This window comes from Esox lucius, chromosome 22 (genome assembly GCF_011004845.1).
Source record: "Esox lucius isolate fEsoLuc1 chromosome 22, fEsoLuc1.pri, whole genome shotgun sequence".
Classification (NCBI taxonomy): Eukaryota; Metazoa; Chordata; class Actinopteri; order Esociformes; family Esocidae; genus Esox; species Esox lucius.
Window position 1 is genome coordinate 15,280,825 of NC_047590.1, and position 16,520 is coordinate 15,297,344.

The window sequence follows — 16,520 nt, forward strand, 5'->3', positions numbered from 1 at the left end:
CTGCTGCCACCGATCAGCCGCTACAGCGTCGCGTAGTTGATGACGTCATCCGCATGCGGCCCAGCACACTATCTTTCGCGCCGAAAGATAACGGCTGGGCGTAAAAATGGCGATATCAGCGTTGGAGATCCGCTATGTCCTACTTGAATGGACTGAGGGTGAGGATAGAGGGGCCCATAGTATTTTGGCTCTCGACTGTGTCCGGAATTTTTCAGTAAAAAATTTTCTTGAAAGGACTGAAAAAAACGAGAAGCTGGTGGAATGGCGAAAAGGCCGCCAACCCTGGCCGGTGCACCGAGCAAGAATTATTGACGTGGCAAGTATGTTACATGCTAACTTTATCTGACGTTATGTAGTTACATACCACATTTAATGTTTTTTCTCGCTCTTAAAGAAGTCTAAAATGGATCTTGCTAGGTCCCTGGTTAGCAATAGCTTCGCTTTCTGGCTCATGTTAGCTACATAATTTGCTAATGTAAGCGAAGTCCAATTGGGACTAATGTTAGATTTGGTAACGTTAAGCATGATTAGACAAACGTTTGCAGTTCATGATAACATTTTAATTTTATTGCACCAGAATTTGAAAAAACTCTCCAAATTAAACTGCGTGGGATCGAGATGGAGAAAGAAGTCACACAGCAAACAAAACGTCCTCACATCCCAAACTCAAAGTACCGTGATCAGGGGCAGACTGAGAAGGCTTCAAAGAAAAGGGTAACTGACTGCACCAATTGGTGCTTTACTTATATGATCTCCCCCTCTCTCTCTTGTTTCTTAATGTGTAGGCATGTGTGTAGGTTTGTAATTGTGTCATCTATGATGATTTCATGTGCTTTGTTGACAAGATGTATGTGCAAGGTGGTGTAACGTAAGTTAATAAGAGTTGGGCTAAAAGTCAGTCTGTTTCTCTCTGTCAAGGTTGACAATAAAAAGAGATGTCCTTCTAAATACAACCACGAGGAGAAGGAGGAGGAGGAGGAGGAGGATGAGGCGCGTCATGACAGGCCTTCAAAGAACAAGGTACACTACCAGTCTGCATCCAGTGTGTGTTGTTACATTGCAATACAGTAAAGATAAGTAAGACTTTTATAATAAAGTGCATTACCAGTAGCTGTAACAAGGTATGACACCGGCACAGTAGGCAACTTTGTCCTCTCTCTTTCTCTCTCCCTCCCAGCGGGCCAGCGAAGAGGAGGAGCGTATTGGGGATGAAGAGGACATAGTACCACCCTCTAAGAAAAAGGTAGCCTAAATGATGACATCCATTGTGTGGTGTATTACATACATACATTACATGACATACAAGATGAGGAAGTTTCATGTTTTAAGTAAGGAATAACCACCAGGAGGCCGGACAACCAGTTACATATAGCCAAGTGGAGGGACTTCTGCCCTAGACTTCTTGCCACCTTCCTCTTACACCTCTCGTGACATCCTCCCAGCCAATCAGAATCAACCATTTACAAAATAAGTTATATAACAATTAGCTGTTGTTCTTCTCTCTGTCTCTTTCTCGTAGACAGCTGCTGAATTTAGAAAACACCTGGATGAACAGATGTGGGAGAGAAGGAAACTTGACCAAATGCAAAGAAATTTGCAGGAGTTGAGAAATGAAGTCCATTCTCTTAAAAATGAAAATGCACGTCTGAAAGACATTATCATCAATCGTAAGTATTCCTAATTTTTATATTTATTAGCAAGGTTTTTTCTGGAGATGGATATTGCGGTGGCAGAGAAGTGTAAACTTAGAAATGTTATGGGCTGAAACACGTGTTTGGCAAAATATGTTGTTAGCTGGTGAGGTAGTGTGTGTGCTCATATAGCCGTTGATAAGATTCAAATTAGATTTATATTTATTTGTCTCTTTCTGGAGGAATTTGTAGAGGGTTAACAAAAGTCATGGCCTAGAGAACATACAGTTCATGAGAATAAATGATGCTTTTCTGCCTTCAACGGCTCAAGAAGGCAATCGGCTCCAGAAAAAAACCCTGGGGAATTAGAATTTGGGAGAAATTGGAGAAAGAAAATTGCGTTCACAACCAGGTTTCCTATGCAGAGCCTTATCAATGGGCTTTGGAGGGTTTTAGCTTGAGTTCACACCTGCAGGAAATGTCTTTCGAAGAGTAAGGGCACTGAGTTGCTGGGTGCTATTTTGATCTAGTGATTGTAATTATAGTTTTTTCTTTATATAACCTCTTTCTAGAAATCCCTCAAATGAAAAGTGACATCGCCATTATTGCTCAAAAGGTAAGTTCCTCTGATTTTCATTGCTTTTTAAAATTGTTTCTCAAGCAGAACTGGAGAGACTTGTGATGTTGGGCTGATTGATAGTGTTAATTTTTTATGTATTTACACTTTAATTTATTTAAGAGAATAACTATATTTTTCTTCTATGAAGAAGACTGGAAGGACTCCTGTGGAGGATCTAGATTCCTCCTTCTCGACTTTTGGAGAAATGCAACCGGTGAGTAACCCCCTTGCATTTTTATTTATTTATTTATTTTACTTGTTACTCAAACAGAGCTATATGGATTTTTATTATGTTTGGCTGATTACTTTTGCATGTAACTTTAATTTATTGGCATGTTTAATGTTTTTCAAGCCCCCCTGTAAATAAGAATCTATAGTGGCTTGCTTGGATGAATAGAAATTGTTGAGTTTTACTATGTTTCTTTCTTCTCTAAGACTCCAGAGAGGAGACAGAGCCCAGAGGACAGCGAGCCCTTTAAAGAAAGTCCCATGGTGACTGAGCGCTTTCGAGAGACACCACAGGTGTGTGTAACCCTTTTATACCTCAGATTTTACTTAAGGCTCCAACTGAGCTATAGGGATTTTTATGTTGGGATAGTTAGTGGTAATATGTAATTTACTTGCCCCATATTTATAAAATTGTTGAAGAGTTTAACAATGTTTTTCTTCTCTAACAAGACTGCAGCAACAGCTGAGACCTCAGCGAAAACACAGGTGAATAACATATTATGTAGTAAGGATGGGTATAAACTGTGTGCTTTGTAGGAGCCAATTAGTGTTATAAGTGACAATCATCCTCTCCTCCTGCCCCCCTTCACTCCTCTCCACCCACTGTCTTTTCTCCTTCCCTACTCTCCATCCAACCTCCTCCTTTCCCCCCACCCTGTCCTCCTCCTTCTCTCCTTTAATAACGTTTTGGGCAGTGATTAATTTGTTTCATTTCTTTATCATTCATCTGCATTTATACATATCATTAATCTGCATTTATACATAAAAACCTATTAACTATTGGGAAGCTAAGCATAAGAATCAATATGAAACATGAAAAAGTTTCTAAAAATTGCCAATAAATGTATATTGTGATGTGAAATTATTTTTCAGATGGAAGTTATAAAGGGCTCTGGGGTGTTTTGCCAGGCAGAAGCGTGGAAAGCAGCCCGCCTTGCCCCCTCTGCTACTGCCATGGTGCGGAATCTCCTGCTGGGCACCTTTGATTTGGAGACTTTGCTGAAAAGCAACCTGAATGGTACAAAACAACATGTTCCTAATCTCTTCTGTCCTTGAAAAAAAAAAACAGTCATATTCTGTGGAATAAATTATGTGTGTGCGGGCATACCATCGCTTTTTTACTTGGCATTTTTGTATTTCCTTGCACCTCAAGAAAACATGATGTGTATATAAAAAAAACTCTTGCTTTCTCCACCTTCATTTTACACCCCTTTCATAATAATTTTGAAATATTACTTTAAGGTGGGAAGCCAACCAGAGGGGATGGGGAGCAGCTGGTCGCACTTGACCAAATTAAAAAGGCAGCCATTATTGGTGAGTAAATGCATAATGCATTGAGAAGGGAAAACCAAACTTTTAAGACTTTATAAGTTCACCACTTTAACCATAGCCTACTTGTATCAATATTTATTAGGCATCAATGGAGACTGCATAAAGTAGGGCACCAATTATTGTTACTGTATCTGCTTGGCACCTTTAATACTAATTCATCGCTTTCTGACTTCTTGATCCTACCTTTCCTCTTCTAAAGCCACATTGCTGGGGTATTGCGCTGTAAGGTGTGTAGTCTTCTATTTTGTAGAACATATAGTGTTGCAAATAACCTCATGGCATATTGTTGTCGTCTGAAGTGTTCTTAAATAATCATATTCACCCCTCCTTCACCTTAATCCCCTCTGTCCTGTGTTTGTGCCTTATTTTGTCTATACCGGTAATTGATTTGCTTGATTTTATTGCTTGATCTTATTGCTCTTCGAGTAAATCTAGCATGGCAGCTCGCGGGTGGAATGTGTGTGTGAATGGTGGACATTGTAATGTATTTTGGGGGTGCAGGAAAATGCTATAAAAGTGCAGCCCATTGACAACTAGATATGTTTACATGTGCAAAGTTTCTTACATCAGATAAAAAATTTGAGGGATTAGAATATCTGAATCTGTTTACATGGAAACAAATAATCTAATCATGACGTGCATAAACATGCACCAAGCCTTATTCAGAATAATAGCATTTTGACATCCGCAGAGCGGTCTTAATTTCCCTAAAACAACTGCAGAAGTTGTACTTCACCTGTGTTTTAAGCTAAACAAAAAACTCGGGAGTGGCAACATTTTTCCTATCCATGAATTTTCTCTGCTTTGGATGCACATGATTGACTGTGTGACTGTTAACAATGCAGTTCCCATGACGGACGTGTGCATATGAAAGAACAATGCCCCCCCCCCCAAAAAGGGGGGGTGATGTTTCCAATCAGAATTTCTTTCAGATTTAGCAGAATCCAATCAGAATCTTCCAATTGACGTGTTTACATGACACATTTTTTATTATGGTCAGCCCTTTATCCAAAATATGTCTCCAGTCGCAGCTGTACTGTAAGCACTTTGGGTTCCTGATGAAGCACTATATTATTATTATACTGTCTAATTATTTTTGTCTTCTCTAGATGCTACATTGAAGAAGTGGCCGGCAGCCAGCCGAGGGCAGATAGGCACATCTATCAATTCAAAGCTCACGGAGCTGAGAAGATCAACAAGATAAATAGTTTTTTTTTTCTATTCAGTTTTTTGTCTTGTTTTTGTTCTTGTTCTATTTGATTGTTCTTAAGTAAATAAATAAATGTACATTTCTACATTTTGGGCTTTTATTTATGTTGCATAGTAGCTATGGATTTTAATAATTTTACTAATATATAGGTAAACATATAGGTGCATATATACATGCATATATGCACCCATATATACTTGCATATATGTACCTATATAGGTACATGTATGCACGTATATATGTACCCATATATGTACACATATGTGCATATATGGGTACATATATACGTGCATATATGTACCTATATAGGTACATATAAGCCCGTATATATGTACACATATGTGCATATATGTGTACATATATGCACACATATAAACGTGCATATATGTACCCATATAGGTACATATATGTACCCATATATGTACATATATGTGTATATATGTACATATAATATAGGAAAACGGCCAATTTTATATATGTCACATATATTAAAAACATATATCAAAACCTATATTTAAACATATATGTTTATATAGGTTATTTCCATGTGGGCGCACACAGTGAAATATTAACTACTGAGATGAAAGTGCAATTTCATTTTGATACATGTTCCATTTTAAACAGAGAAGTATTATTAATTCCCATAAAGTCAGTGCGCTGTATCATTAAAGCACTAACCGCACATCTTTTCCTCATGGTATACTGAAGGTTTTCTAATGGAGGATTTTTTCATAAGAAAAAATAAAAAAGTCATAAAGAAAGTTTTATTCCGTTAAATTAATTACGGACTCAGTCATGCACAGAAGAGATAATTTCCTCCTTGCTCTACATTCTTGTTCCCTTCCAATTATTCTCGAACCCCACTATTTAATTCAATCTGTAATGTAATTAAAATGTAAGACGTGGTTGGCCTTACCTGCAAAGTAAGGAAGTCTGTACCTGTCTGTACTTGTCAATGAACACCAATCCAAAGCAGACTATGTGGCTTGACAGATAAGAGCTAGAGCCTCTGAAGCATTCATTAAGTCTAATTTTTAAATTTCAGTCCAGGACTGGGATAACCTAGGGACATGTTTATTTTTGGAGAAGAGATCGTCCTCCGGCTCTTGAAAGCCACAGATGTTATTTTCAAAATAAATCGCATAGCGAGCGATACGATGAACTGCATGCTTGTACCTTTCATCTATCTTGATGAGTTTTACCACAGCAAACTGGGAGCAGGAGGCAATTTAATCGCCTGTGCTGTCCTAGAGTCTATCGCTCCTTGTCAGACAGACAGAGACCTCTTCACTAGTTCAGATAGCAGATTCGCTCTGACTGCAGGTGAGGAATTATTGTGAAGAAAGTGGAGCATCTCACAGTAAGAGGCTTTCTCCCCCTCCCCATAACTTCTCATATGTTTTCCTCTTCCAACCTTTTTTAACATTGTCTCTCCGACAAGAGGAAAGTATGAGAGCCTTTGCGATGGCGGTGGAAACTGGAAAAGTTTCACCCCGTTAAAATGCAATGCAGGCTCTTCCTGCAGTCGTTTTGTTATCTGCCGGGACATTAGCTACAAAGACACTAGGGAGTGAAACAACGATTTAAATGGTTCCCATAACAACTGGTGAGCGAGTTGGAGACCTGCGCTTGAGTCCTTCATCCATCATTCCGAGCTTCTCCACGTGCTTTGGAGAGTGGAGTAGGTTGGAGATGAGAGCGTTCGGCCAAAGAGGAGATTTCTCCTCCTGACTGTGCTGAAATCGACTTAATCCACTTCCCTCGTCCAACCAGTGCCGTTACCGTGGCAGATGTACTGTATGAAAGTGCTGTCATTTTTGTGGACTGCATACAAAGTAGTGTAGACGCATCGAAAAGACAATTTCACAGAATGTGTGCTATTTTAAAAAAAAAAAATGCGTGTACGTGTGTGTGTGTGTTATAATGTGTGCGATGCAATTTCTATATACATCATTAGGCCTACAAAAATGGAATGACAGCTCAAAGAAGAGTTAATCTTAAGGATAAAATGCTTACTAGGGCACATTTCTAAAAACTTTATTTTCTCTGTAGTTTGTTAATTCAATACAGGCTAACTGCAGCAAAGGGAGCCAGAGAATATTACATAGTTTAAGGGGAAGTGTATGATTGTACTGCATAGCGCATAATATGCTGAAAAACGAAGTCAGCAGAAGTTAGGGTCAATGCAGCAGAAAGAAACACTCTCCATGTATACCTTTACAAAACATTATTTAAATGAAAAAAGAAATCAGATCCATACAGGTGTAACATCAAATATCACAAATATCTGGAGTGCCAAACGGGTTCCCTTGGTGGAAGGCACTCCCTTCCTTCCTCTCACCCCTCAATCTGGCTGAAATGACAGGGACTCACTGAAGCATGGAACAAATAGATGAGCCGGTAGTCAGCACACTCTCACACACACGTTTCCCCTGTAGAACCCGCCACAGCAGAACTAGAAAACTGATGGATTCCCTGCTGTGGTTCAGAGTGTTTTATAAAGCCAGGGACAAGCTGTTATACTCACTACCTCATGCAAGAACCAAACACTGCCCCCCCCCCATCCCCACAAGCTACAAGCAGCGCATTGTGTAGAGTCTGTTGCCTGGAGTATATTTAAATAACATCCAATGCTGAAAAACTCTCTTCCTAAGGAGAGAATAGAAAGGACGATGTTCAAAACAGAAAAAGTGGAAAAAAAAAGAAAAGAGAAAGAAATGTAAAGAACTAGGACAGAAGGGAACAAAGGTTGTATTTTTTTGGACACACTATCCTTCATAAAAATAATGGCTCTGTTTTGACCAAATATTCAGGAACAAAGTCTTCTTTTCAGAGGCAGTGTGTAACCAGCTGTCAATGCGCTGCCTCAACCCTCTGCCTCCACTCAGATGAAAGGTTTCGAGATGCACTTTCTTGGAGTAATTTCCTATTCCTCTCTGTTTTGATGCGGGGTTTCTCTAAGTGCTGTCTAATAATGTCAAATCGTATTATCTGTCTGTTCAAGCCCTCTGCCCCTTCCCTCGTGGCACAGAGTAATGGCTGACTAATTGGACGATTCATTACCGTGTCTGTCATCAAGGTAGCCCGGACACAGATCAGTTGGAGCGGTCTGGCCAGCACCAGCAGTAATAAGGGCAATAGAAGTCGCCAAGGAAGTCAAGGTACACTTGATTCATTTAATCACCACAACTGCTATGTGTGCTGTATTAAATGGACGGTTTTACAGTTTTTCTGTCACTTTGGAACTATAATCAACAGGGGCAATTACAAAAAGGGCCTCCCCAGATAAATGCAAGCCGTGGAACGAGCCGCTAGCTTCTGCGGTGCACGTCGCGCTGGCGGGCATGGCACGCCCGTCTGAGTGAATGACGCGTGGCACGCAGATGGAATGCGGGTACCTATGGGCAACAAGGGCACATGATGGGTCTGAGGGGAGGGGATGCAGGGCTCAAGCCCCACCTCCTAGTTTTGAAAAAAAGGCATTTTGGACAATCGCAATAACAGTGGTGATATATTGCCACATATTCATGTGAGTTGTGCCAAATCGACAAAAAATATGTAAGCAGTAGAATATGTTTCAACCCTCTAACACCCAGCAATACGGAAATCCACACGCACTCAAATCACTGTTTTATTCGTCTGGCCTTAAAGTACAAATTCTTGCTTGGATTTTAAACTATAGCATTAACCCTCATTTAATTCACACAACCACATAAAAACACTGCCAGCAGTCACACGAGGGACTTCCCACTCTCACTTGTGACATGGTTTTGCACCGGAAAATCTGTTTATTTATAGCACTAACTTCCTGCTTTTTCACATTGCCTGCTCTGAGATTGGATTTAACCACCTTTCTTTCAGTTACTGATCGGATTCTGAAACCGCTAGGCCATCTGCCAGCACAAAGTAAGTGTAAGACAAGGCTTTAATTACCATTACCTTCATGGATAATGGTAATTAAAGCCTTTTTTTTACCGGACCACGTAAGCGGAGCCGGCTTAGAAGAGGAAATGTCTTTTACTGACTGACTGACTACCCCTTGTTAAAAAGCAAAGTGGTTAGAGAAGCGGACTTGTGAAATATCGGTCCCGAGTTCGTGTCTCTTCGCAGGCTAAGCGAAGTACGCATTGTGAATGATTCCGTGTCGACGACTAAAATCAAAACTATATGGTTATATTGTGATTGTTTCTGGCATGGAATAGGTCATCTTCAGTCACGCTAGCAATTGCTGAATTCTTATGATTATTCCTAGGAAGTTAGTAGATACTAGTAAGCCTATTGCTAATAAGCTGTTAAAACAGCCAGTCGTAAAAGCAATACAGACGCTATTTGTGGAGGAGGTAAACTTAATAAAAAATGTTAGTCAGTTTTAGTCACAATTCTCAATGGAGTCTAGACACTGCTGAAACATGTAATGCAGTGGCGTAGTGGTTCAAGGCAGAGCCTCTCATGTGGATGTCTTACGTTTGAATCTATTGAGAGCAACGACATTTATTAATTATTTGTGGTAGATTCCACGATTCACAAGTCTTTTCATCACTTGAGGAAAAAGTTAGTTTTCCTCGCCTTCATTGATAGTTATTGTATAAATATCATTCCCAAATAAAAGAAAAAAGTATTGTTTTGCCTAGAAAGAAAAAAATAAATTCTTATGCCATGAAATTAAATAGCTATAGACAAGAGGCTATACTGACACCCAGCAAGTGTACAGATCTGTGATGTAGTGGTTAATGACACAGCCTTTGAGGTGGGTGATTTGGGTTCGAATCTCAAGGTAGTAACGTTTCCTATTGCAGGCCGACTGAACTAGGCTTGCCTGGTTTATTGGTTATTTCCTTTATTTATACAGAGTGTCAGACTGAGACCTTGCAAGGTCTCTTTTACAGCTGAGCCCTGTCCACAAAAATCCCACTGACACAGAAACACAGTAACACAAAACTGTTGCATTCAGCACCAATACGTTCATTTGAAATAGCTCTACAATTTCCAGTCGAAACCAAGACATCAAGTATAAGTCTTTTTTGGAACTCATTCCACGAACGAGGGGCATGATACACAAAAGCAGTTTTACCCAATTCTGTATGCACCTGGGGAACATCCGAAGCTAACCAATCCTTGAAGCACGTTTTATAACCACCAATAATCCAGGTTATTTTAGAGGAGAGATTATTTAGTAGGTTGTGCATTATAACTGTATAGAAAATATCAGCCAGTGTCTGGCCCTCCTGGAAATTAAGGAGTCCCATCCAACCAAAGAGTACAGAATACAGTGATGCATATGAAATTTGGCCCCCGTTATAAAACAAAGAGTTGCGCGAGAGACCGCATCCAAGTGCCTCAACACTGAAGCCAATACATGCATATACAAGAGATCAAAGTTAGCTTCAACAACTTCAAGTCTATGCTGAAAGGACAGACACACATTGTTTCTAGAAAAGAAACCGATTTTAAATCTCAGTTTCCTCACCAAATCTGTAATATAAGGAGAGATGTTCATCTACCTGGATACCAAAGTATTTATATGATTTAACACGTTCTATGACAGAGCCTGAACTAATCAGTTCAGTAAAATAATTCAGTCTGCCTGCAGTCCAGACCTGTCCCCTATTGAAAACCTTTGGCGTATTATGAAATGACAAATACAGCAGAGGAGACCTCTAACTGTTGAGCACCTGAAAACCTATATCAAGCAAGAATGGAAAAACACAAAACTAAAGCAATTGGTCTCCTCAGTTCCCAATCACTTACAGACGGGGCTGGGTAGGTTACTTTTTAAATGTTATCCTTTACAGTTACAAGTTACCTGTCCACATTTGTAATCAGTAACCAAATTTTTTGATTAATCAAACTCAGTAACGTAATCCGATTACTTGGAATTACTTTTAGATTACTTTAATATTAAGAGGCATTAGAAAACAAATAGGAATAGCCTATAACCAATTGAATACATTTCGCGGGATCAATCAATGTTAGTTTACATAGCTGGCCAAAAACGGAATTCACTTGCGTAAACTAACTCTGCAGTAGTCTGATGTTTTGCTCCACAACCACAAACGTTGTCAAAACGTTGCAAAAGCCCCTGGCATGCGAATGCACGTTTGCAATCATTTTGCAATCGTGAAATCCCGCACACAAATACATTTTACCCCGTAAAGGTAACCTGTGATTATTAGGGACCCCGGCAATGGATTTTCAAAATGCAAATGAAAGAAATAAACTGTGATTAAACACTTGCACTCTTATCTTAAATTCAATGCGGTCAGCAGCCAATGATAACCACAATTTGATGAGATGCAATGCAAAAGCAGGATCACATGGCCTATCTGTATGGACGGAGTTGAGGTGGCTGCGTCAAATCAAATCATCATCCTTTGGCAAAGTGCTTCCCAAAAAATGTTCTCCTCAAATGTCGTGATAAATTCCTTATAATGTTTTATCTTGAAGGTAGTGGCATCAAAGAACTAGGACAGAATTCCGGTGCAGTTAATGCAGGTAACGAGTGGAGAACAGGAGGGCTTCTTAAAGAAAAACTAACAGGTCTGTGAGAGCCGGAATTCTTACTGGTTGGTAGGTGATCAAATACTTATGTCATGCAATAAAATGCAAATTAGTTACTTAAAAATCATACAATGTGATTTTCCAGATTTTTGTTTTAGATTCCATCTCTCACAGTTGAAGAGTACCTATGATAAAAATGACAGACTTCTACATGCTTTGTAAGTGGGAAAACCTGCAAAATCGGCAGTGTATCAAATATTTGTTCTCCTTACTATAATCATATCTTTTTTCAAATTACAATATTTTAGTTGGTAACGTAACATATTACAGTTACATTTTTTTTTGTAATATGTTACTCCCCAACTCTGCTTACAGAGTATTGTTAAAAGTAGAGGTGACACAACACAGTGGAAACATGCCCCTTTTTTTAAATGTGTTGCTGGCATCAAATTCGAAATGGGCATGTATTTTTCCAAAAACATTACAATTTCTCAGTTTCAACATTTGAAATGATGTCTTTGTACTATTTTCATTTTATGCAGCGGAAATGTCCAACCCCATTTCCTTTTTTGGAAACGAGTTGTACATTTCCGACAGTAATTACTGAAGGACAGTATTGGGTTGCACTGAAAATGTATATGTCTCTATGAAACCATTGTGGTAGAAATTGTGTTATTCCATAGTACAATAAAATCATATTGCTTATTCTACATATAATCAAGTAATTTAGTAAGGCCATTGTGTGTTTCGGCTCTGTTCAGACTCACCTTTTTACCACTCCAATTCAAAGTATTTAAATTTGATAGGTAAAAAAAAAATATATATATACATATTAAAATAAATCCAAGTAATTTCCATTCAACCATGTTTTTTGGGATTGAGCATAGAGGTTCTGTTGAGCGGGCATTCACCCCAAATACCTGCCCACAACTCCAGGCCTGGTGGAGGCCCCTAAAACCATACTGGATGTAGGCAACTTTAACTGGTTTTGAAAAATTACAGTAATTTGTAATGGTGGAAAATATCCAGAGGCACCTCTATTAATTTGGTGTGTTTGACCATTTCCATATTAAAAAGAGTTTTCATAATTTTTCTTCTGAATAGGTAGATTACATACTCATTTGTAACCTTTCAACATCAATCTTTTTTCCCTTCAAACCACTTTGCATTAACTTGCAATCAGTGCATTTGATTTGCCTGCAACCTTGGTCCTTCAGCACCAAATCTGAGTCAAACTGGTGAAATAAGAGATGTCAGAGCATTTCCTTACTGTCAAAAGTTTTGAGTGCTACAGGATTACACATTCATTTGTGCCAGACTAGGAAGAACAACAGCCCGTTATCTTAGCTACATTAACTCCTCCCACAGAGCACAATAAAGCACCTTCATAAGGAACCTCTGCATCAATTATGCAAATGACAGAGTTGAACTATTGGGAAAATTAATCCTTGCAACATGAAGACCAGTGTTGATGTGTTTAACAAAAGTTAAGCTAGAGAAAATGAATTACAAAACATTATGGGTACACTCTTGTGGGTGGATTGACTTCCTGCCTGTTGAGCCCTGTCCAGGGCCTGGCCCAGATAGGACCACAGTGTCACTGTACCCCCCAGTCTAAACCCCAAGGTTTTATGCTGCTATATTATTGTGCCAGGGGAATAGAGTCAGTTCTTAACCGTAAATCCTTGTAAATCTAAGGAATGCCCTCTTTTTCCTTTTTCCTTGATATTCCCTTGTCTCCTCCTCCTTTCAGGAGGACATGAGGTCTTGGCCCACACCTCTGGAGAACCAGGCTTGAAAGACCCGTTGCTGTCCCTGTCCAAAGTCCTCCTGGTTGTGTTGCAGATCAAGATTATACCTGACGATTCCAGAAGCCAGTCAACTGATGGGTTAACACATTAGAACCTGAGGTGCCCAGCTCACAGCAGAACAAATATCGACCACAGTCCACCTTTTGAACAGAACTACCACACACAACTGGAGAAAACGGATAGGCAACCTGGTTAAGCAACACTCTGCAATCCAGGGGGACAACCGCTACTTACAGAGTGCCCTACACAAAGGAAAATTGACACAAATCTGGTTGAATTACTGGATCTTTTGGGTCCGATCTATTAACTGTATTGGCTTGACGTATGCACAGAACACAGGGCTTTTACCTCTATTGGTCCTTGAACACAAACAGGTGGAGCTGAAAAGAGAAATAGTTTGAAGGCTAAAGTTCTGTAGGATATAGACATGATACTTGGTGTAAAGGCTTCATTTGGAAGGAGTGTTGCTTTCTTCTGTTCATGGGCCTTGAATGGGACTTGGGTCGTTTCCATGGTACAGTAAGTTTGTAATATTGTCACACCCTGCGCCTTTTCCTTGCGAGCTTTCACGTGTTCTGGTGTTGTGCTTCTCTCCCACCAGGTGTTCCTCGCTCCCCTGATTATCCTTTGTGTGTTTGACCTGTCGCCTCTGTTTGTCCCATGCCAGTTCATGTTGTGTATCCTGCCAAGCGTCCTCACATTCTATGCTTTTTCTGGACTTCCGTGTACCGTGTCCCTGACTGTATATGTCAGGGATATTGTTGTCCTCTGTGGCCACATACTGAAGACTGTTAGTTCAAGAACTGTGCGGTTGCATTTACATCTCTCATAAACCACAAGCAGCTGTTGTTTTTGATCCATTAGGTATAATGATTAGTGTTAGCTCTTGGCTCATAAATCCTTAGGCTCTAATCCAGCGGGCAACCTGATCCTTGAGTGACATCAATAGCCTGGGCTCGATACGTTTTCGGTTTGGATTATACTGTTTACTAAATTGGATCATCGATGAGATGGGGTTTCTATGAATAAGGCATTCATTATTCCTTATTTATATGCAAAATAACCCTCCCTCTGGAAGATGCCACAGGCTCATGATTCTGCTGTGGTTTGATGGATTGTGGGTTCGTGTCATCTGTCATGTCATTCCTGTCGTACGCTGATATCCCATCATGACGGATGCTTCTCGTCACTGACTCAATTGATTGGAGGATCTCTCTTAGAAAAAACAACACATACACAAGCACACAAATAAACAAACCCAAACACACATGTTCACACACGTTCTCATCTTTTGGTTATGCGTGGTGGGTAGATATGAATGAGTCTAATAGAAAGACACTTCTAATATCTTTATATGATGGGCTTCCGTTCCAAACCTGTAGCCGTTTTATGCTAAGTGTCGTTCAATAGGCTGCACACAGTGTATCCCGCAGTTTCTCCAAACACGACTCAATCCGTGAAAGTACAGGACGTATTAGTCATAGTTTTGAAGGCTTTTCTGCTTTTATTATTTGGAGAGAGTTTGTTTAGCTTTTTCTGTGGCTCAGTCTGTCTCTCACATATCGGGGGGGGGGGGGTCATATCGGTGGACTTGTAATAGCGGTCTACGGTGACAGGTACCTCAGATTACTTCAGCGTTGAGTCAGGGAATGATGTGGAGCACTCAGTGGGTTCTGTCCCTAGCAGACGGATGTCTCAGCCAGCTTATGTTTAACTTGTGCCCAGATGTTGTGTACCGCTTGTCATAATGACACTCCATGGTTGCCAGAATTAGCTCAGAGGAGATGGGCTAAGTCTGTGACATTCTGGGGGGAAGCGAGGTGAAGTTAAAGTTTCAGGAGTATGGTTTGCCAATCTGGGAGTCAATAAAAGTTTAATTTCATATTAAAACACAAAAAACAAGTGTGTTGTTTTTCGAGTCAACCCTCACACTTGACATTTCTGGTTTCTGGTTTTGATTGATAGTGGCCTCAGGCTGCATACAGAGGGGTTTTCATTGGTCTCCAGAACGTATATATATCGTCTGTATGACTCATGTACAAATAACAACTAAAATGGGTGTCTGCATTCAAGTCAGTGATGGCATGATGGGTGGGATGGTGGTCATTGCAAGTGTATAGCAGCAAAACAGGAAGTGAACTCTGTAAGAATACCATTGTATCTCTGCTGTGATTGGTCAAATCAACCCAACTAACATTACAAAATTCTATACTGTACAGTAAATTCCAAAAGCATTTGGACAATGATAAAAATATATACACCGATCAGCCATAATGTTATGACCACTGACAGGTGAAGTGAATAACACTGATAATCTCGTTATCATTGCACCTGTCGGTGGATGGGACATATTAGGCAGCAAGTTAAAATTCTGTCCTCAAAGTTGATGTGTTAGAAGCAGGAAAAATGGGCAAGTGCAAGGATCTGAGCAACTTTGACAAGGGGAAAATTGTGATGGCTAGACGACTGGGTCAGAGCATCTCCATAGCTGCAGCCCTTGTGGGGTGTTTCCGGTTTGCAGTTGTCAGTACCTATCAAAAGTGGTCGAAAGGAAGGGAAAGCGGTGAACCGCCAACAGGGTCATGGGTGACCAAGGCTATGGTCCGATCCAACAGACGAGCTACTGTAGCTCAAATTGCTGAAAAGGTTAATGCTGGTACTGATAAAATTGTGTCAGAACACACAGTGCATCACATTTTGTTGTGTATGGGGCAGCGTAGTCGTAGACCAGTCAGGGTGCCCATACTGACCCCTGTCCACTGCCGAAAGCGCCTACAATGGACACGTGAGTATCAGAACTGGACCACTGAGCAATGAAAGAAGGTGGCCTGGTCTGATGAATCACGTTTTCTTTTACATCACATGGATGGCTGGGTACGTGTGGGTCGCTTACCTGGAGAACACATGGCACCAGGATGCACTATGGGAAGGCAAGCCAGTTCTGCTGGGAAACCTTGGGTCCTGCCATTCTTGTGGATGTTACGTTGACATGTACCACCTACCAAAGCATTGTTGCAGACCATGGCAACAGTTTTTATTGATTGCATTGGCCTCTTTCAGCAGAATAATGTGCCCTGCCACAAAACAAAAATGTTCAGGATTGGTTTGAGGAACACAACAACCAGTTCAAGGTGTTGACTTGGCCCCCAAATTCCCCAGGTCTCAATCCAATCGAGCATCTGTGGGATGTG

At 40.3% G+C, this 16,520-nt stretch overlaps 1 protein-coding gene across 4 annotated transcripts; it reads left to right on the forward strand.

The window, feature by feature from the left end:
• Positions 1-86: 86 nt before the first annotated feature.
• LOC117593759 (inner centromere protein-like) lies at positions 87-5,181 on the forward strand. Of its 4 annotated transcripts, none has more exons than XM_034289936.1 (13): positions 87-320; positions 578-714; positions 919-1,020; positions 1,178-1,243; positions 1,520-1,667; positions 2,204-2,247; positions 2,402-2,464; positions 2,686-2,772; positions 2,929-2,964; positions 3,352-3,496; positions 3,721-3,792; positions 4,010-4,037; positions 4,920-5,181. In XM_034289936.1, exons 1-13 carry the CDS (start codon positions 107-109, stop codon positions 5,068-5,070), a joined length of 1,293 nt encoding a protein of 430 aa, XP_034145827.1. In that variant the 5' UTR covers positions 87-106; the 3' UTR covers positions 5,071-5,181. The 4 variants fall into 4 exon arrangements, with proteins under 4 accessions (XP_034145827.1, XP_034145826.1, XP_034145828.1 ...); XM_034289935.1 differs by having other exon boundaries at positions 2,399-2,464; positions 4,920-5,177; XM_034289938.1 differs by having other exon boundaries at positions 235-316; positions 2,399-2,464; positions 4,920-5,174.
• The last annotated feature ends 11,339 nt before the right edge of the window (positions 5,182-16,520 follow it).

What these genes read in the sequence shown, in the direction of transcription:
- LOC117593759 (XM_034289935.1), top strand. Translation starts at nt 107, where the DNA reads ATGGCGATATCAGCGTTGGAGATCCGCTATGTCCTACTTGAATGGACT. An exon ending in GCTTTCGAGAGACACCACAG is followed by an intron (nt 2,773 to 2,928) that starts GTGTGTGTAACC and finishes TTCTCTAACAAG; the next exon opens with ACTGCAGCAACAGCTGAGAC. An exon ending in AGACCTCAGCGAAAACACAG is followed by an intron (nt 2,965 to 3,351) that starts GTGAATAACATA and finishes ATTATTTTTCAG; the next exon opens with ATGGAAGTTATAAAGGGCTC.